Source organism: Dermacentor albipictus, chromosome 4 (genome assembly GCF_038994185.2).
Source record: "Dermacentor albipictus isolate Rhodes 1998 colony chromosome 4, USDA_Dalb.pri_finalv2, whole genome shotgun sequence".
NCBI classification, from domain to species: domain Eukaryota; kingdom Metazoa; phylum Arthropoda; class Arachnida; order Ixodida; family Ixodidae; genus Dermacentor; species Dermacentor albipictus.
In genome coordinates, this window is record NC_091824.1 from 142,843,967 (window position 1) to 142,866,183 (window position 22,217).

Consider the following 22,217-nt stretch of genomic DNA (forward strand, 5'->3'; position numbering starts at 1 on the left):
CTCGATCACTCACGCTAATAGCAGAGGAACAAGGCCCGGAGACCCGGGGCCGTGGCATTCCACCAGTGGCAGTGGCATGATATTTTCGTAGCAAATGACGCATGAAGAAAACATGAACGCGGGCTCCGTCGCAGACCACGAGCCCTTGAATGCATACTAGTAAGCCGCCATGGATGAAAGGTTCCGGGAGTTGTGCAACCTATGTGTTGGTGGTGTTGCCAATATCTGGTATCAGCCAAAGACGAGGACGAAAGCGATAGCCGCCCCTATCGGGCACGTGTCACCTCTCGTGGCTTATTTATATCCCGTGCGCAACAACATATTTATTTGCCGGTGTTGTCTCGGGCGTGCCGTATGGGATTTCCCATGACCGAATCGATAGTGTTCGCTTGAACTTGAAGACATGTAAGCGCACCTCCAAGACCGTCCTGCACTTGTAGTCGTCTTTGCCTGGGAATCGCATCTTGCCGCGCTGCATGTGATCATCCGTGCGAACAAAGAAGACTGTTCTTTGCGAGAACTTTCAATCGTGATGTTTCTTTCGAGTCTAGTTGACTGCGTCATACTAGTGGCTGCAGCGTGTTTCCTGCTATATAGGTAAGCGAGCCAAAACCTATCTCGTCGCTTTATACGCTGGTGGGCTATTGCTATATCCATCTTCCTTATATTTTTCTGCGTGATCTCGATTCACTGGTCGAGGTAGCTATAGCGGCAATGACGTTTTGCTGCTCAGCAAGAGGTCACTGGTTTTATTCTTTACTGCGGCCGTCGCATCTCGCGGACGTTGAAGTGCGGAAACTCCCTAGGTGTTCCATATTAACGCGAAGTCTGTGGTACACAATCGCGGTTGCATTCCGCCCACATCGGAATGCGGTCGGCAATCGAACCCGCGACTTCGTGCTCGGCAGCAGATCGAGCGCCACCGATTCACCGCGGCGGGTCGTCCTGATTATCCGATTGGCGAACAAGCTTTTCGCGCACACCAAACTGCGACCGAGCATAATGCGACCATACTGGCCCGTACAATACAAGTGTACGCAGTGACAATTGAGCGTAGTTGCAATATGCCCAAGTCCATTTAGGTACGGTGTGATGAAACTTGCGAGGAAATAAGGCTCGCCTTGTATAGTAAACGAGCGCCGCATGGAGTGTATACGGTGAGAACAGACTTAGTCCGGGCTGTCGCTTGGCGAGCTAAATAGCAGCTGTTTTAGAGACCTTACTCTAGCTAGCCTACGAGAAAGACAACCGAAGCGCTGAGAATTATCGTCTTCAAACAAGACGGCGTGGGTGTTGTGTATAGTTTAGTGACAAGGAAATCGCTTTTCATTAGGCACGTGACACACATAGTCAATGTCCTGTCGTTGTAATTCTTGTGTGTATCTTTGTTATTTATGCCGCACACATAAAACGACCTATTAGGGAGACTAAACTGTGTTTGCAGTCACTGCTGCCGTGCCGCTATATCACATCCATGTCTGTTTGGTGGTGTTTCATGTCAAGCCATGTCTAATGAGCTCGCGCAAGCTTACACCGCTTATACAAAAGTTTTCCACTTACTCTTACGGCATTTTCGAGCCTGGCATCATTTTCGCGCATGATAATTGCTGTGCTAGCTCAGAGACCTATTAAGCGCATACGTATTTTCAGATATGCCGCGAGAAACAAGAACTTCTGGAAGGATCAAGGCGTTGTTCACGAGAAATTGTCCGTTGTCTTTGGTCCCATCCTAAGACTGGTCACGAAGGTAGACTTTTTGGCATGTTTCACTCATCTTAATTTGCTTTTTATGTTACAAAGAAAAGAAAGACGTAAACGAAGGTACTGAATATAGCAAACGTCCAGAAGGTCTAACACTGAGTTCATCTCCATTCTATACAAGAAAGTGGATTACCCGCGACTTCTATTACAGTCAAATTGCGTTGGTGATACCTTAGCGGAAAGTGCAGAAAAGGTTCGAATTTTCCGAAATACAAATTAAACAATAAATATGAGACTTGCGCCGCTGTTAAGTTGCACGGACGTCCTTGCAAGACTGATTTGAGCCAGTTTCTGTGCCCGTCTTACATTCTGAAGAACATTAAAGATGTGTTTGACCTTCCCAGTTCGGGCACACACAAATTCGACTAAATAGGGCATCTTCATTCCAGCCAGTATGTCTCGGCGATCAAGAAAGGTGCCAGAAGATGGGCCGGGTCTTTGGGTAAGTTTCGTCTTGTACGTTCCTTTCAACCTGTCGACGAACGCTCATTTATTACAAGTATTCTGGTGCAATCGGTCAGTGCTCATTCTTTCACATTAAGCATGTATACCACGTGTAAAAACATGAGCAAGCAAACGGTTCGCGTTTCCCGCGCCTCCAGAAAGGAAAACGAAATGCTGGTCACGAGAGCGCATGGCACATGTTGGCAGCGTCTTCTGTAAATGGCTGAAGAAAACAGAGGGAGAGGTTTCACAGGGGAAAACGCGCTGCTCTGAGCTACGCTCCTACGTAATGTCCGTCACCGCTTCTGAAGCCCGGTCAATCCGGACAACGAGGTCTTCTGACTTTACGCCATAATCAAGCCAGCAACTCGGGAAGGGGAGGATATCGTATCGATCGCAATGTTCGGCGACCATGTTCTCAGAGACAAGCACTCTTCCTGCTTCCTTCATGATACACCACGCTTCCCTACGTCATTGGAATTTGACGCCGCAAACGTGCAGACGTAAACACATATAGACACGGAGTGGTCTATTGGTTAGTTTAGAATATAGGCTCATGAGAATCCACAACACACTCAAACGAGTTTCGTCTATTTCTGAATTTCGCAGGATAGGCAAATAAACGATTATCGCGTGCCAGGGCCGAAATTTTATGATCTAAAAGAATCACTAAAACGCACGCTAAAATTCAAAGTTCTCACTTAGCCATCACTTAGTCAACTCGCAACTTCTTTCCAGCCTGAAAAATAAAAAAAGGGGGGGGGGGGAAGAAAGCCCGTAATGTGTTGCCAAAGTACATCAAGGGAGTTGCGTTTTAATGAATACATGACCTACGACAGCAACATAAGAATGTACGACGTAAATTCTAGAACTCATGATTTTATTTGCGCCAAACCCTTTATTGAATTTCATATTTCGTGAGAACTAAACAAATGTTAAACACTTATCCAACTTTTGTGGCTGGACCCCACCTACTTGATCGTGCTAAAGGCATACGCTAAGAGCATGGAAATGAAGGGGATGACGTACAGCTTTTGGAGTGCCGTAAACACTATGTTAAGAAATCGTCTGATGTGCAAATAAGGAGGTTGCTACTGAGTAAAAATAAGCTATTGGGACCACAGCTGACAAAAACTCTTCAATAATGTTGCTATAAGGTTAAAAAATGAGAACGTGATAAAAGTTTTGTTGGAGGCCAGTATATTGTCGACTAAAGTATTATGATATAAACGAAACGTAAGGCTTTCGTCAGGACTGAATGACATTACATGTTGTATTTCCCTTTCCTTTTGAAAGCATGTTTCTTTTCTTGTGCCATACTGTGTTTTGCGTGTTCGTATTGTTTGACACTTTATGGTTAACCCTTGTGAAAGCTTTAATGTCTTTACAAAAGCACACAAATCCCGGTTAAAACACATTGGCGGGCTTGTTGGTTAAAATCCATGATAGAGTGTATAAGCGCGACTGAACGAAGATGTAGAAAGAAACAGATACACAGAGACAGTGCTTCTCGGAGAAGCGCTGTCTCTGTGTATCTGTTTCTTTCTACGACGTCGTTCAGTCACGCTTATACACTCTATCATGGATAGAAGTCCTGTTTTTATTGAACTTTACTCAGTCTTGTCCAACATTTATTTATCTTGTAGACATGCAGTAGTATGTTGGGTTCCTGGCCACAGAGGAATCGAAGGCAATGTGCTTGCCAATGAAATCACCAAATCAGCATCGCAAGGTATTCGTTCCGCTGCTGTGCCTGCCACAGACATGAAACCTCTCCTACGAAGCAAACTGCGAAGCCACTGGCAACGCTTGTGGAATGCTGAAACGAGCAATATGCTTCACGTGATTAAGCCGAAATTAGGGTTCTGGTCCCCAACTCCGAAAACGCGAAGAGCAGATGTCCTATTCACTCGACTCAGAATAGGACACATATTTGGCACTAATAACCTTCTCTTGATCGGTAACGAGCCTCCAACCTATGGCAGATGTTGTGACAGGCTGACCGTCCTCCACGTCTTCCTGGAGTGTCGGGAACCTGAAAGAGACAGGAGGAAACATTTTCTTCTTGCATACCGCTATTGTGTCCCGCTTCATCCGGCTATGTTTCTGGGTAAAGAACCACTTTTTAAGACCAAATCAGTCCTCGCTTTCTTGAATGACGTTGACCTACATGCTATAAGCCCATTAAATTCGCAGCACATCCTCTTTCCAGAGGATGCAGCTATGGTAGTCGTTTTGTATAGCACATGCCTCTAGCCTTCCGTCCTTGTTTGCTGGCGCTAAATATGCTTTCAATTTACCAACACGCCCAACAAATGGCGATGCCTCTAGGCCCTTGTGTTTCGATGGGTCTGGTGAGGCAGTACTGCTCTATCCAATTTTAGCAGCTGAAATATTTTGTATATTGCATCATTCTTTCGCAATGCATTTTAATGCTCATAGTACACGTCATTAGTCATTGCCATAATCTCATTACACGCAGATTTTACGCAATTCACAGCAACTATTTTAGGCCCCTTTTACAGCCCCGTCACATCAACTTCTCGGAAATTATCGCCCCATGCACTGCGAACTCATTACCACTGGCATGGTGTTCTTTGGCCATACCTGGCCCTTTCGCCAATAAACATCACACATTCATTCATTTTACACTTTATGGTGCGCTTCTTTGTCTTTTTGTTGTTCTTTGACTTGTGAAATATTCCCACATTTCCCCTGTGTCAAAGAGTAGCCGGCATGAGCTTAACACGCCCAGATCTTCTGATTTATTCATGCCAATTCAAAAAAAGAGCTCTAGCTAATCGAAATTACGTTAAAGGGAGAAAATCTTAGTGCTTATACTTTTAGATGGTCGGCTATTCCTCAACGATAACACTCAATGTTTCTTCACTCGATATGAGCATCTATAACAAGCAAGGCGATAGGCTTATTCAACCGAATCACACACATACATCCCATTGCACTGTTTTGACCATCAAAGAACAGAAATGAGTGGGCACTTTGCTCTACATCGCAGAATCTACGAAGGAGGCAAGCCTACGCTAATGGTGTCGGACCCAGAGCTTGTGAAGCAGGTTCTCGTTAAGGACTTCCATCTGTTTCCGAATAGAAGGGTAAGAATAGCAATCTTGAGGCATAAGTATGGGGAAAAGTATGAGTATACATCATGGAGGCAGACAGATAGTACTGGAGCGGTGACGTCGAAACAATTAAAATTAGGATGGTATGACCATGATTGAGACTTAATATTTATTTATTTATTTATTTATTTATTTATTTATTTATTTTATGCAAATGGCCCTCACTTGAGAGTATTAAATAAGAGGGTAGGGGGCATAATGAAAAGAACAATATAGTTTTCAGAGAAACAGAAAAAGCGAATTTACAAAATGTTACGAAAGAAAAACGAAATTAAGGCAGGATAACTAAATGCGAACAATGTCCATTAAAAGTATCAAGTATGAAAGGAAAAAAAATATGCAAGCAGCAAAACCGAGTGCGAGTAATGTCCATACGCACAAACAATAACGACAGAAAACAACCAAAGGACATTGTATACACTGAGCAGATGGGAACGTTGCTGCGTGTTATTCAGTGTGAACACCATCAATTCTGGAAAGGCAAAATCATCTTTTTTTTTTGTACATATTCACAGCAACGACAGTTCGACAATGCCATGCTCAACGACATGATGGTCTTCGCACCCGTGGAGCGTTGGAGGAGAATACGTCCGGCGGCAAGCCCGGCATTTTCGACTGGCAAGTTAAGAAAGGTACCAGCAATAGTATGGGGAAACTTCGGCGAGTTGAAGGAAGTTCATATTTGAGTACGTTTATTTGTCCTCGTCTATATTTAGCGTTGCTGACTGTCAGAAAAGTACCAGCGTCTGCTGTTCGCCCCACGGTATATACCAAAAGACTAACTCAGCTGCCATTTATATTAGAGCACCAGAAATGCTAAGAAACGACTCTGCTACTTTTAACCCCGAACAAATCGACACACGACCACGACGTTGAGACAGTGGTCACGGCCTAGCCCTTTGTTTCAAGTATGGGGTTTGGTTAAACAGGCCCCGCAACAATTTTTTCAAGATGCATTGCTCATGTGATGGTATAGCTTCAGGAATCCCTTCCTCTAAGACTATTTTAGCTGTTTTTTCATGGAATATTGGAAAAAGCAAGAAGAATACATTCTGCTTTACACTCTCATTCCAGTTTATCCACATACGCTGAAAGCTGGCGTGAAATACTCGCGTTTCCTTGCTCGTTGGAGCGTATACCCATGATGGGTCATACACTGGCTCAGCTGTTCGATTCAGCTTTTTGTTTTGGTCGCTAAACATCGCTCCCTGCTGTCTGCCGGCAGGCATCGGACGGTCGTTGCGACTAAAAGTCTCCTCTAGATTGCCTGATCCTCAGAGCTATATTGCTACGTGCATTAATAACGTATTTAGGGCTGGTCGGTTTGTGGTTGTTGCCACATTTGCGAAAGATGGGAGCCAAGATGGGGCCAAGGATGGACGACGACGAGGACGCGCTGCCACCAAAAGCATCGGCTTGAAAGTCTGGTTTTCCTTTAAAGTAACTTTCGGTAGCGGTTGCCTTATTTTGAGGAGGAAATATAGTCTTTATTTTTAAGTGACGAAGGTGGGAAGGTTGGCCTTTTAGAGTCGGCTATATCAAGGCAAGTTTTCTGCTGCGTGTAAGTTGGTAATACGGATATAGTTGGCGATAAAGCAACATGTTCACCACGATCTGGTGGCTCTGAAGGCGTACTTACAATATTCAAAGACTGTAGCACAGGGCCCCTTCAGGATGTGAGCATGAAGCAGGTTGCATGTAAAAGAAGGTATGGAATTTAATGGGCAGCGACGAAAGATGCTTACGTACAAAACAGATTTCCCAGTATTAAGACACTGATTAGGTATATAACATTTTGCTAACGAGAATGACACGTCAAACACTGAAACCAAATGTCTCTTTTAGACACGTAAGAAATCTGAGTGTATCCTTGTGAATATTACTATCGTAAACCATTACCGCAAAATTTCATGCAGATGAACTCTTTGATTCAAGAATGCGCTAAAGTGACGTGTCGGCACCTGAAGAATGCTGCGGAAAAGGCTGAGGACGTCGATGTTAAGCAGTGAGTACAAGCTCAAATTGTTCCAATGAGTTGATTAAAAGGACAATCTTCGACGGAAGGATAAGTCAGCACCGCAGTAAATGTACTAGAATACAAACCACGCAAACCGAAATGCCGTATTCTGCCATGTTTCTTGTGTGGTGTAGTTTATAGACCTCGTCCACGTGTACGCTACGTCAGATGGCACCTGCAACCTCGCACAATGACGTTCACGGCGAACGTGCTATTCTTGTTGTAGGAGTGCGCCATGGGCTTCAAGAGAAAAAACATGGGTTTTTCATATAGAAATGAAACCGTGCTGTGCTTAGTGAACTTCGCCGAAAAAATGCAAAGACATCAGCTCTTAGTTTCGATAAAGAACCATGTGTGTATGGTGGTGAGCTTGTGGTACAAAACAGCAAAAGTGGCTTTTACTTACAGCTGGTCATGTTATGTGTGAGTAGCGAACTTCGTCGCTGAAAGCAGTGACATCTGCTTTAGCTTACGAGGACATAATATGTTGTGCGTTTGGGGAACCTGGTCATAAAAAGCAACAAATTGGCTTCCACTTACAAAAACTCTCATGATGTGTGTAATGAACTTCACCCTGGAAAACACCGGCCACTCTTGCTTGCGAGTGGGTTTAGTATGTTGTGTGTGGTGGACTGTGGGATAAAAAGCGATATCAGCATTTATTAAGGAAGTGAGCCATGTTGCACCCAGTCTTCACTTCGTACTGTACCTGGATCAATGTCTCCGTGAAAAACTACGTCAGATTTTCTCTCTTACAAAAGCGTGCCACGTTGTGTTTGCATGTGAGTGGCAGGTAAAAAGCTGCTTTTTCTTTTTCAGTTGGGCCTATTTTCTCCTATTTGGAAGTAATCAACATGTTTGACACTTTATAAGATAGAAATATTTATTTTGCGCGATGTAGCGCATGCTCTTAAGCCATTGAATGTCATGTGTAATTTTGGCATTACTATTTACGGCCAAGCGTTGAGTGTTAAGTGAACTTTTAGACATCTGGCCATGTGAAGTTCTTGTCGTTTATGAGTCTTTAGCATGGTGTAACTGTATAATTTAATGGCTACCACCACGGTCGCCTGTCAGCTTTGTATGTTCCATGCTCGCGGACAGCTTTCCGTGGTAACGAAGAGAAATACACACAGCCAAGCACGCGCAAGTAAGGGCAGTCTTGAATGTAGTTCTGTAAAGTGTCATTCGCGTTAGTTAAGGTAGGAGACACAAAACATAAGCATCTTATTTACTAAAGCGCGAATGTTCATTTAAGACATAGAATAAATTATACTCAGTGTTAAACATGACTATTTTTCTAGCTTTTCTATTCCGGGTTTTGACAAATGCAAAACCGTCGCGAGTAGAAGATACGCTGTCTGCTCCAAGAAACCGAAAACGCTGTCAAACTTTGCCAGACAAGTTGGCACAGTAACACAAGCGCAGAAGTTCCGCCCCAGTAGCGTTTCCTTCATTGTCACATAAAGTATGCAAGTAGACTAATCTGCGCCGTGCATGAACCTGTTTTAGCTCGCACGTGCTATGCTGGCACCCAGCCGAGACGCGGTAACGTAAACCAGAAACGCTAAAGATGCTAAGGTGGCTTACCTTATTAACTTGCAGGTTCTATGGCCACTACGCTTTGGATGTGATTGCCACATGCGCATTTGGGACGAAGCTGGATTCGCACACGGACACCACTAACGATTTTGTGACCGAGGCTCGAAAGGCGTTCTCGGTGAAAATCACTCCCAAGTTGGTCTTTGAGTGTGCGTTCTTTCTTACGTTTACAGCAGTACCTGAACCAATGGTGTAGTTAACATGTAGCGTGTTTTTTCACTCGTTGAGGCATTTGTTTCACTTAACGCACTTTCTACATTTACTTTATGCGTTTCTCGTTATTCTACCTGTAGTTCTCCGAAACTTGTGGAACCAAGCAGGCACTGCCCTATCCTGCTTCGCTACGGAGTTTTTTGAAATGAAGTGATTAACAATTTAATAAATAAATTATTTTGGTCTACTTGTTGAAAGAGAGTGATTGCCTAAAGCACTATGGATAGAACTGTCAAGAAGCAAAACAGTCGCGACAGGTGCTACTAACAACAGAAGCATGTATGAAAACTCGCCACACCCGGACAAAGCGTGTGCATTCGAAGACTCGCAGGTGGTCACAGCGATACAGGCCGCCTGTGCACGTTCCTATGTAGTGCTGTAGAACAAGACACACGTAAAACTCCTGTCAACACAGCGCCACTAGTGTTATAGCACCTGACGCCTAAAGCCAAACCGTTAGTCATCGAGAAATACAACCCACGAAATCTACAGCGAAAGGCAGCCCAAGTTATTCAGACGCACATGTTATTGCCGAAGCTTAAACAAATTTGGCGCTCCTGTTTCATCTCTTTTTCTAAATATCGTCATATTGTATACTAAAATGCTGCATTCGCAGTTTTAAGTGAACAAGAATATTCAAGTGTGGTCTCATGACTTTTAGGTATATATTACTGTTAATGTCCACCACGTCAGCCTCGTTTTGTGACGGTCGTATTCAAAACGCATTTTGTTCTTACCATTACTGCTCACACTTCTAGACTGGCTGGTTTGTGAGCTCCAACTTAAATGCTTGTGAAATATTGCTCGAAGTTATCAACTCGAGCATGTGAATATGCACGTTTGCACGCCAGTTTTTCAATAACTAAATAAGAAAAAAATATGAGCGATGCGCAAACATTTTTTAATCAGGTCGAATAAATTTTCGATGGCAGTGCCGCCGTCAAAAACGAAAGGCCAGTGGTTTGGATTCACAATGACAAAAAAAAAAACGCTTTTACAGTGCTGTTTCCGGGTGTGTTGAGAGCGCTGAACATCAAGCTACGGAACGACGATCCTTTTGGCTACTTCAAAAAAGTATGCCAAGGAATTATTCGAAACAGGCAAGCGCACAGTCAGGTATAGTTTTGCTTTCGTTTCCTTTTTTAATTATTATTATTTCTTAAGTTAAACGTATTTTTATTATTATCGACTGTTTAAGCACTTTTGTGGAAAGTGCTTGCTTGCCAGAACGTTTTCAGAGCACCTCCTATGTGGTCATCCTCTGATCACTGCGACAATTTGCTGAGCAACAATTAAGTTATATATCTCTATCTTATCAGAGAACACACCATTCTTCCAGGAGATGCCGGTGATGCAATGGCTGCCAATATTTTAAATTTCACCTGAATAGATCAACCAATCTTGTTTCGAAAACTTGAACTGCCATTGCTGCTTCTACATTTCAATGAATGAATGAATGAATGAATGAATGAATGAATGAATGAATGAATGAATGAATGAATGAATGAATGAATGAATGAATGAATGAATGAATGAAAAAATGAATGAATCGATAACTTTTATTCTCATGAAGATGTATGATGATCTAGGCAAAGGGCACTCTTTTTAATGGTGACTGAACTGAGTTGTTTCATGTGCTTGAAGAATTTTAACGGATATCGTCAACAGCGCAATAGAAATGTACAGTTCCGAGTTGTTTTTGCGCCGCAGTTCCACGAAGACTTCCTTCAGCTGATGCTGGAGGCGCAGAAAGGTTGCCTCCAACCTTCCACCGAGGGCTCGTCGGAGACGGAGAGCACGCTTTTCGACATCGGCTCGGAATATATGTCCACTGTGACGTTCGGTGCCAAAGGTTCGTGGGGTGACCATTTATCCTTACTGATCATCATGATATACATGCACACAAGCGTGGAAGCTCATTGTCTAAGGCTTTGCGCTACTGGGCACGATGTCGCAGGTTCGGTTCGATGTTTCGCCTGCATACCGATGTGGGCGGAATGAAACACACGCTCGTGTGCTGAACTTTGGGCGCAGGTAGAAAAAATGTATAGAAAGGAATAAAATGGGACATTAAATCCTACTAGCCAATATATACAGTGATAGCAGAAGAAAAGTCGTGTCCTTTTTACGAAGTGTTATGAAGTATTCTATTCTCTTTAACCGACGTCGTCTTCGTGCAGCTGGAGAAAAGACGCGACCCTTCTCCTTGCGATGCCATCTATGGGAAAGCGTTGCTAATCGCTTGCCGCTTGTCTTTTAGATGCCAGTGCGAAGCGCAGCACTTCAGCCATATGGAGTGATCTACGAAAAGACAGAGCAATTCACCAAAGCATTTCCCCCCTCTTCATTCCGTACCACGCCAGCTTTCTTTTTTCATTACAATTCGATGACACCTTGCTGAAATTTCTTGTACTCTTACTTCCATTTGATTTTTTTCCTATGTATCGTGATGCCCGACCGACACGTGGTATAGCCACGAGCGCTAAAAAAAAGCTTTGCCAAATTCTCTTGACTTAGCACCCATTGTTAAAAAATGACTCGACGCGGAGAGCCTTGGCTGCTATGGCATGCTTGGTGCATGTATTGCACGAGAGTGGACATTATTTCAGATCCATTTAGAACACGATTGTGGTGCCCGCTACGAAATTCGGTTGAAGTCGATCCCGTTAGCATTTATAGCAGTTGAACGCACACGAATACGTGAACACGCCAATACATGCAGCCAATCCTTTTTGTTCATCGTGAAAGCAAGCGAAGTGGTGTTCAAATGCACAAGAACTGTGGTGGCGATTCATGCGAGCCCCAACTAGTCCGTACAAATATAGTATAGCACTTCGCGTTCTTGTTACTCGAAAAAAAAGTGGAGAAAAGTAACGTGCACTAGAAACGCATTATCTACGTTTATGCAATAACAATAAAATGTATTTTAAGAGTTCTGCTTTTTGGGCTAGTTGGAATTGCATACTGCGGCGGGGTGCGCATTTAAGGCAGGGACAAATTAAGCACACAGACTAGGGAGCGAGTAAGGCACACAGCGTACCCGTTTGTTTATCTGTGTGCCTTATACTCTGTCCCTGTCTTAAAAGCATCCCACCACAACATATAATACACTCAATACTTATGACTTGTCGACATTTGGGGACAGAAATATAATTCAGTAGAAGCTTATCATTCTTTCTTATCTTGATTGTTAACATTCGCCCGCCAGTAAAGAAATTGTAGCGTTTTGCCCTGCACTAATTGAAATTGACGACGGCTCCCACAGGAATGACGGAAGACGAAGCGCTGGCGCAGTGCGTGCTCTTCTTCCTGGCCGGTCAGGACACTACTTCGTCGACGGTGGCCTTCGCAGCTTACTTGCTGGCCGTGCACCCTGACGCGCAGGAAAAGCTACGGAAAGAAGTGGACGAATGCTTTGCGAACCACGTAAGGAAACGTGTGTCTTAGTAGAAATTTTGCTTATATGTGCCCAAGCTCGACGGTCGCGTAAAAGGCGTCCACTCAACTCATCCTTATAGTAACGATTCCGGATGAACAATTACGCTAGGGTATGATATATGGAACACATTTGGGTAATGAAACGAGCTATTAAGCGAGATTCTGGAATACGTGTGTTTCACCGTGTTCCGCTCATTATTATTATTTTTGTCCCTTTTAGCTCTGAAAGTCTAGCATGCATCGATACGGTCTTCCTATATAGCAGGTATTTGGTTGCTATCGACGTGTGTTCAAGTGAAAATAGAATTAAAGGGGCAAAGTATAGAATGTCGCTAAAATAACGAGGTATATATAGTGTCTGGAAGAGAAAGACTGTCCACAAACACGAATCGATCAGATTACTTTTCACATTGCCGTTTTTGTTTGGACTCAAAGAAGTGCTACGCAAGAGTCCCTCCCTATCTTTTTACGGAACAAACTGAGTCACTCGCTAAAACAGGTAACAACGAAAGACTTGCGCATGCATGCGAAAAAAAAAACAGAAATGCTGAGGTTCTTTGTGCTGCTTGCCACAATATGTATGTGACCTTTTTGTTCATCGGTGTTGCAAAACTCAACAAGCTCTATACATAGGGTACAGTGAATCTATCACGCCATTTGCTCGCCCCGTCCTCTACATGATCGCTTTGTTCTCTGTAGTCTGTGCCTCTCGTACAGTGGACCGTTTCGACTCCGCTTGTTCGCGATATGCCGAGACCTCTCTCTCTCTCTCTCTCTCTCTCTCTCTCACACACACACACACACACACACACACACACACACACACACACACACACACACACACACACACACACGCAAAAAAAACGAAACTTGACACACTGTATTTGTTTCCTTTGTGCATTGATGTTGAAAAACTCACCAAGTTCGCTGCGTAACATACGCCTAACCTGTCACGTTTTGCTCGCCTCGGTCTCTACGTACTCGCTTTGTTCTGCGTAGCCTGAATTTCTCGATTTTCGAACAGCGCAACAGACAGGGCAAGCACAGAAGAGAACACACACACAGAGCTGACTTCCAACAATTTCTTTATTGCAATATAGCAGACTCATATGTATCATGTAATCATGTACATGTAATCACGTCATGTCGCTCCCGCCATTGACGCCTTTCTTTCCTTCTCCTCTCCTTTGAGATTCCGTATAACTCTTTACTGGACAATGTCAATGACGTTATGCTAGCACATGACTCTCCAAAGTTATTAATCTCATTTAGAGTTACGGTTTTTGGGAGTCAGTGGTGGGAGTGACATGACAAGATTACTTATCAGTTTATTTTTTTAAGCGAAGTTTTCTTTGTCACTAGACCACCACTGTTTCTCGTCCGTAGGTGAGCATTCCTCAGGATATACAGGGTGTCCCTGCTAACTTTAGCCAGAGTTTTAAAATATGCGAATGCCCCGTAGATGGACAGAATTTAGGTAATTTTGTTTGCCGCTGCTTGGAGATACTCAAATTATTTTTTTCATTCCGTCTAATTAGATAATTAGTCATAATTGAGTATTCAACTTCTCAAATATTATAATTAGATGACAAGTGTCAATGATAAACTTGCAGAGTGGCATGAAAAACTCCCGATACAGCTTTCTGCTGCTCAGTACGTGCTACATAAAATTGTTTTTCCGAGCGTGAAAGAAGCCGCAAATGCAGGCAAAACTGCCGCGCAACTGGCCGATCAAAGCACTTTGCTATTACAATCAATCAATCAATCAATCAATCAATCAATCAATCAATCAATCAATCAATCAATCAATCAATCAATCAATCAATCAATCAATCAATCAATCAATCAATCAATCAATCAATCAATCAATCAATCAATCAATCAATCAATCAATTGTTTATTGAAGTGCCCAGGGACAATCTCGAGGGTCTTGGTGCTGGCGCACTCGGCAAACCAATTGTTGCACAGGAATAACAATGCAAGCTCTCACACACGCGCGCGCACACATAAAAGAAAGGAATAATAATTTCATGAATACAGATTTTAACAGAGCATAAAATGTGTATACGAAGACAATACAAAGCAATAATTTCCCTTTCTTTTGCATCTTTCCATGCGCAAGGTAGCCAACCGGGCTGAGCATCATTAAATTCCCTGCCTCCCTAACTTTTTTCTCACTTATCATTGCATATATGTTCTCAAACGTACGACGACGACGACGACGATGATGATGGTACTGATGATGATAATGAATTTGTGTGAAATCAGAGCTGTGTGCGCACTGTCTTCTTCGCTGCTTCTACGCTGATTATCAATGGGGCGAGTGGGCTGATTCGGCAAGCAGTGCGCTACGCAAACGCTCAAGACGTTTAACGCTTTCGCAACAGCCGTAGCTGGCTCTCAAGCGCAATAACAATGGCCCATTCGATGTCAGGTTTGTTGAGTGTGACGAAATATAGTAGCCACTCAGTAGTATAGTGCCGACACGTTTCCTAATACGCTATGCGAATTTCTCACCGCAGGGACCGGAGCCCAGTCTTGACGTCGTCTCTAAGCTAGAGTACCTTCACTGCATTGTTTCGGAAACGCTGCGGCTGTACCCACCCGGTACGAGGTACGATGCTTCGAGTAACAACAATTTGAAGGAGTTGCATAATGTTATAGTCCAGCGGTCAGCTGTCTACCGCGTTCCTTGTCCCTCCTTTCTGCGCACAACGGTATTTTTTATTCCCCGCGAAACAACAAGCTTCACGAGAAGTAACTTCGAGCAGGTTTCCTGATTTCTTTTTCATTGGATTGGTAATAGTGACGGCATTTCGTACGGTCGCGGCAAGTTTGGCAAACAGGATAGGTCAAGCCCGGGCGCAGATAGTAATATTGTTTGGGAATTAAATCCTGCAACACTCGGCACTGCATCGCGCACTTTTTCTCACATCTGAAGGAGCCTCTTTAGCAGTGGACGATTGTCGTGCATGTCGTCATGGCCGGATAGAATGGCGCCGCACTTCCTGCGAGCCGAGTGTTTAAAGAGGGAGCACTTTTCAGCTACCACGAGAGATTGTGGCTAGACGCGCTGCTTAAAGGCCTAATAATAAAACAATAATAAACGTTTCGAGCGACAAGACAGACAAGGCGAAGTGCGAAGTCACAACTGTTTTATTTCCGTAACGGTCTGCGCCTTGTCTGTACAATAAAAAAGAAAGAAAGAAAGAATAACAGAAGAGCAAACCAGACACACACAAACACGCCCAAAAAAAGAGGCAGATTAAAACTACAGAGCCCACTTTTTTTCGTCAATATGTTGTTGACGTTGTTGTTAACGTGATGTTGACGTGAAGTCGTTTACGTTCTTTTTTTTGCGAACTTGCATTGCATGCGTTCAAAAATTATATATATTTGTAAGACAGCTATTGGTGGCGCGCTTACACATCTGTCAGTAACATGCATTTCAAAAATTTTATGTTCATTTGGCGGTCATTTCGAACATTTTATTGCGTTCACTCTCTTCTTTGCCAAAGCGTCGTCATGTATATCGTCGATAAGAATCCTACTGTTTTCTGCGTGATTCAATTAATCTAAATTCTTTTTCCCTCCGAGAAAGACTTGGGCGGATTGTTGCACAATATAGTGCACTAATTAAGTAGTTCTTTTTTTTTATTGAAGTGAATGTTAGCAGAGGTTGGCGCCTTTATGTTGGCACCGGCTACTCCTTGTCACTTGGCAAGCGAAACAAATTTGCGTAAATAGGGAGAATAGCGACACAAAATATAACACTCAGTAGAACACTGGATGAATAAAAAATATACAGTCCAACAGTACATGAGTGGCAAAGTTTTGTGCATTAGTTCAGTCCACGTACACATATATAAAGTTAAATGTTTTGAACAGCCAAAACACACATGTAATACACTGCAAGTACAGAACAGAAGTATACATATTACGTAAAAGTTGCGATCACCACGTAAACCACTTATGAATTACTAACAACATTTATGTAACTCATTTAGCGTATTCGAATCATCATATACCTAATATTTTCCCAAAATGTTGGTGTCCTCTACAAACTTTTTCAGAGCAAGAAGTGCTCTTTTTTGAAGGCCCGCAGTTGGCCATGGGCCAAGTATCTTTTTAAGAGTGAATGGTCTTCTGTCTAATATATACAAATTAGCTTGCAGTACCGTTCTTTCTGTATCGTATTTCGTGCATTCGAGAAGAAGGTGATGCACATCTTCGTCTGGGTGGCCACATGAACACTGCGGACTAGAGACACGTTTCGGGGTTTAGTTTGTAATGACACCCAGGTATCTCTCATTCCAGTCGTTATCAGCAGCAGTTGAATTGCGCGTGTGCCACAGAATTACGTAAGAGAAAACCTTCAGAAGCCTGTAAATTATTTATTCTTAATAAAGCTAAGTCTGGATGCATATCATCTTGGAATTTCGCATGGCTGTAAATTCAGTCTGGCAGCATGAATACTTCTAATTTAATTTACCATTCAGTAAACGAAGGGAGATATTCACATATCGGCAAATCGAAACCAACGCTTTAAAGGTCCACTGCACACCTAGCTCCAAAGACACCTGATATTTTCTAAAATAGTAAGCTTATCGTTTCTAGTTTGGATGAGATAACGATACTCACTGGCCTTTAGTACAAGCTTCCTTTTTGCTCTGAGCATAGTATAGCAGGCTAGATGGTCTCAGGCTGGCATCTCTGCATTTCCTCTCACAAATTTTCCTCTTTCTGATCAAGCAATATCGCTTTTTTGGTTTCCACTGTCACGTCTCTATCGACGAAGATTTGAGCCGTTTCTCAATTCAAAGATCTTTCATACTATTCTCTTCCTGAGCATTGCTATGACAGCAGGTGTCTTCGCTCCCCGTTTTCTTTGTCTGTATGTTGCCTCAATTGTTGACAACTCGTCCAGCTAGACCTTCAATATAGCCAGTTTCTTCGTCAACTCCTGCAGTATTTCATGTGGAGGTTAGAGCTTACGTTTGCATCTTTGACACAAAAACGGACTGCCGGCACTGCCTCTTTCTCCATTTTCGTGTGTGCGCAGTTTTTTTTTTCGTTACAGATATTTCATGCTCCCTTACTTATCGAGTATCGAGTGCGTTAATGGCTAGTCGAAAGTATGGTGTAGGACTTTTATGCCAGAGCAAGTAACAGAGCATTCAAGCTATTACATTTGGACATTTGCTTCCCTTTCGTGCGTTTTATCTTCAATATGAACTCTTGATTGTATTTCTACGATAGATTACTTAAACTCTGTATCCCTTGGGTATATCTACTATGCATTTGCGCTTTGTTTGTATTTATAGTCTGTCTTCACTGTTTGTGAACTTATTACTTAAGCAAAACCCTTAACCTTTCTGGTTAGCGTCGCGATTTTCCTTCTGAGCTGTTTTTTCTTTATTCTACTTAAGTTGCCAGAACATGTTTTCTTCACCGAAGTAAATTTGAAACTGTTTCTTTGCACTTACAGTGAGGACGGAACAAAGTCTCCTTTAAGGCATTCAGCATACCAAGCTTTTTCAAGTTTCGGCTTCATACGGTGTCAATGCCTTATGTACAGTTATTCTAATCATCTAGTATACTCTCTCGAATGATCATTTACTATCCCAATGAGACAACTTTTAATGCCTCTGAGAAATATGCTTACAGCAGGTGCTTGATATGGAAAAATAATTAGTTATAGCTGGGGGCTCTACGCTTATAAGAGCACAGACGCTTGCGTGCTCGGTATTTCGCAGTAGGTACAATTTTCCTCCGAATATACTCTCTCTGGTTTTGTTCTCTCTTGTCGGATGATAATTTCATCAACACTTCATCAATGCTGGCTTTCTCATTGGCCAACTTTCGTCGGTCTTGTGAGCAATGAAAAGCTTTCTCCACGGCGCTTGCAAGTTTAAGCACACGATAGTGATTACACCGCGCGCCCCTTCACATGTACGCTTACGTTACATCACAATAGGTCTTTCTTTTTCTGTCACTCTAAGTTTTCTTCATTAAATTATTTAATTCCTTTTATCCTCAGGTAAGGTAGGTAGCCAAATACATTCCCACTGTTTAACTTTCCTGTATATTCTTATCCTTGTTCTCTCAATCTTGCTAGCCTTTACTGGGCAAAACTTTTACAGAAACAAGAACTGCGGTTCTGAATGCTATTTTTTTGGTTCTTTGTTGCCGACTTTCACCAGGATCGAACGAGCTGCGTGTGAAGACTACGTGCTTGGAGAAACCGGAATCAAGATACCCAAGGACTGCGTTGTCGGCATTCCTATTTACGCTATGCATCATGACCCAGAATTCTTCCCTGAACCGGATGCTTTCAAACCAGAGAGGTGATGACAGCGCGTACCATATACCTTATTTCATCTGCCCAAATTTTGGTGCCACGTTGTTAATGAGTGCTGTTATAGTGCAATTTGACTTTCTACGCTGAAATGTCTAATTTGTCGACAGGTGGCGCGGTAAGCGCTACGGTAACCGCAGGTTTCCTAATTGCAGCAGGCGAAAACAGCGCCAATGGATGAAGGACGAAGGACAGCAGGCGCAATCTATAATGCAACACTAACGCTGTATAAACCATAACCATGCACTTTGTGAACCATAACCACCGTTTTTCTGTAGAATTTCACCTACTACCTTGAGCAGAAGTGTACGAACCAGGGATTCCGCGATAACACCGATTTCCCCTCCACTTAAATTTGGGGACTTCAGTAACAACTTGCAATTGCGAGCTTTCCGGAAGATGCGTCAGTTTTAATTTGCGCGTATGAATTTGCTCACGGGTGCACATCGTGGCAAGCGTGCAGACGTTTATCGCAAGCATACGATCTTGATTGCAGCTTCTGCACAGGCACACCGCAAGGAGCCGAGTACAAACGTGTTACCCGCTCCAGCGATTTCCATCAGCAAGCGCTTTCTTTTTTTTTGTTGGCAAGCCAGCACTCGCTTGTTGTTCGGAATTCTCTGCGAGTTTTTCTTAGCAACCGCCTTTAAGAGCGAATATAAAATTTTGACTGCTGATCGCTGGCACTTTCCGGAGCGTGTATGAGCTCACTTAGCAACCCAATCACAAACTTGAGGTGCCTTTCGTTCATTCCTAAGTGACAGAAAAATGTGGTATGGGCATCGTGTAGCCGCCATTTTTGGGGATCGCCCAACCCGTGGACCCTTCTATCTGATCTGATAACGTTACAATCCATGCACAAATGCTTCGTACTGGTGCCCCGGCTGCATCACACACAACGCTCTCATACTGCTCTCTTGCACCGTGCAGGTTCAGCAAAGACAACGTAGGCTCTATACGGCCCTACACCTACCTTCCTTTTGGCGCTGGTCGAAGAAACTGCATTGGGATGCGGTTCGCGCTTCAGGCGGTCAAGCTGTGCTTGCTCCACTCGGTGCACAACGTCGAGTTGGTGCGCGTGGACAAAACACAGGTAACCAGGCGTCAAAGTTGCTAGAGTCCTTGGACACCCCAAGCTATTGTGTTGTCAGCAGTGTCTCGTTGTACGATCGGTGATCCTCACTTAATCTAGACTAGCATTTTTGTCGTACTTTTAGTCAGTTCTATTACTGCGCTATAGTGCTTAAAACGTATGTATATTCATTCTCTATGCACAACTAAATGGCCATGGTTTTCTGTATATCTTGTGTTCGAACGTTTTCTTGACTGAAGTAGGTGTTGCATTTAGCTATTAAATAAAGGCGCGCAATAACGTGAGCATCTAATTTTAATTAAAGGTTAATGTAGTTAGAAATAAGCTCAACGATTCAGTTTGCATATCGCGTAACTTTCCTGAAAAAGAAAAGAAAGAACGCTAAGAAACTACTCGACCCGTGTTCGGGAAGAAATTATCAAGCTTTAGGACTGTTCGTGAAGGCATATGCCCACCAATCTTGATGTCGCTATATTATTAGAGAATATGGTCAGCCAGTGGCAAACACGCGTAGCACTTACGAACGAAAACTTTTATGGATTCGGCCCCATATGCACTGATGTGAAGGCACCCAGAAAATAAGATTCGCTAAGCGTACTATGACAGACGTTTTTCTTTACTGCCTGAATAATTGAACATGCCATCACCGGATGTATCTTTTCCGGCTGAGTTTTAAACTGCAATTAAGTCGTAGAGTGCTTCATTTGCGCACAGTAGCATTGGCCAGCGCAGGACGCAGCTTATCGTTGCGACAATTTTTCACGCCTAAGTGTTTGCATATGCTCCTAACGTTCCTTCGTTTTTTTTTTTCTTCTTTGTGTAGGTCCCTCTGAAGATTAGAAAAGGACACGCCGTTCTGAACGTGGAAGATATCACTGTTGGAATACGAAAGCGGGGTCGCGACGACATTTAGTGACGTATTACATGCGTATCGTCTATATGAGACATTAGTGAGTTAACATGCTTCGTATTTCACAAAGACGAAAATAAAAAAAATCACTGCTCTGGCAGTGTCCTGCGTTACGGGATACGTCCTTCACGAGCGAACGGGACTGGGACGAGGCCATTTCTAGTACGCAACTCAAGCTCCAGTCCATGGCCGTCCAGAGGGCCCGTGAAAGAGCGGAGAGGCTTGGCCTCCCGATTCCGACATGGGAGCAGCCAGCGGCAAGCCGGGGGCACCAACGGGTCTCCGCCGGCTAGTCCCTCAGGACCTCAATAAATGTTCATTGTCTGTCTGTCTGTCTGTCACTGCCCCTTCCAGTTCGTGAAGAGAGTCGAACAGTGAAGCTTTTGTTATTTACACCGAGTGTTACACCATGCAAGTCAAACTTCGCAAGCTTCTTCATTCCGACGCCGCCGATGTGTTTTTGCGTCTCGGGCGCGCCACTCGGGGTCGGACCTATAGGACGACGAGCACGATCACGAGCCAACTCTCGCTGACGCTCTAAGATAGACAGCTTTTTCCTCAGGAGTTCGCACTACTCGTGGTCTTCCCATAGTTATAGATGGGATGGAATGTGCGAAACCACTAATCCGAAGCTCCGTACATTGGTCGCAAGGCGTACCACTGCAGATGCGGGTGTTGCAATCGTTTTGACGATTTACGTGGCCGCCTGCACTTCTTGCGCCAGCAAGAAGTGCCGGCAGCCACGCGCTCCTAGTACCGCGTTTCAATCACTGGGCAGTCTTCGTTGGCCGCAAACCGCCACCATAACATTTGTTTCTTTCGAGGCAGGGTGGAATCAATTGTCGATAAATTCGATGCCGATCTGGCTCGATCGCCGAAAGTGCAACGTGTGACAACCGTATAAGACTCGCGTATAATGTAGCATTCTCGCAGGGGGAAAGGGGTCACTCCAACCTCTTTCCCCTGGTTCAGCTCTTTTGCTCTCCCGCTAGGTCACGTGTCCCTCTTTAGCGAAGTCGGGCAACCAATGCACAGGGTCCGCATAAACAGCTTCGCTGTAAAACAAATTATTGTGAAGGCGGATATACATAGTGCTAAGCACACGTCGATTCTGCAATTTAACGTAGATGGTCTTAATGCGAATACCTGCTGCCTAAACACGAGATGCTTGCTTTCAAAATAGCAAATCAATTTAAAAACTTCACAATAGCTAAAGTCATTTGAACCAAGGTAAGTTGCTT

The 22,217-nt window shown here is 43.6% G+C and overlaps 1 protein-coding gene across 1 annotated transcript; it reads left to right on the forward strand.

The window, feature by feature from the left end:
* The first annotated feature begins 336 nt into the window (after window positions 1–336).
* Window positions 337–20,979, forward strand: LOC135915441 (cytochrome P450 3A24-like). Its single transcript, XM_065448517.1, has 14 exons — window positions 337–597; window positions 1,651–1,747; window positions 2,151–2,203; window positions 5,222–5,318; window positions 5,861–5,977; window positions 7,262–7,350; window positions 8,968–9,113; window positions 10,178–10,293; window positions 10,888–11,029; window positions 12,443–12,603; window positions 15,138–15,229; window positions 18,819–18,962; window positions 19,904–20,066; window positions 20,890–20,979. Exons 1-14 carry the CDS (start codon window positions 533–535, stop codon window positions 20,977–20,979), a joined length of 1,572 nt encoding a protein of 523 aa, XP_065304589.1. The 5' UTR covers window positions 337–532.
* The last annotated feature ends 1,238 nt before the right edge of the window (window positions 20,980–22,217 follow it).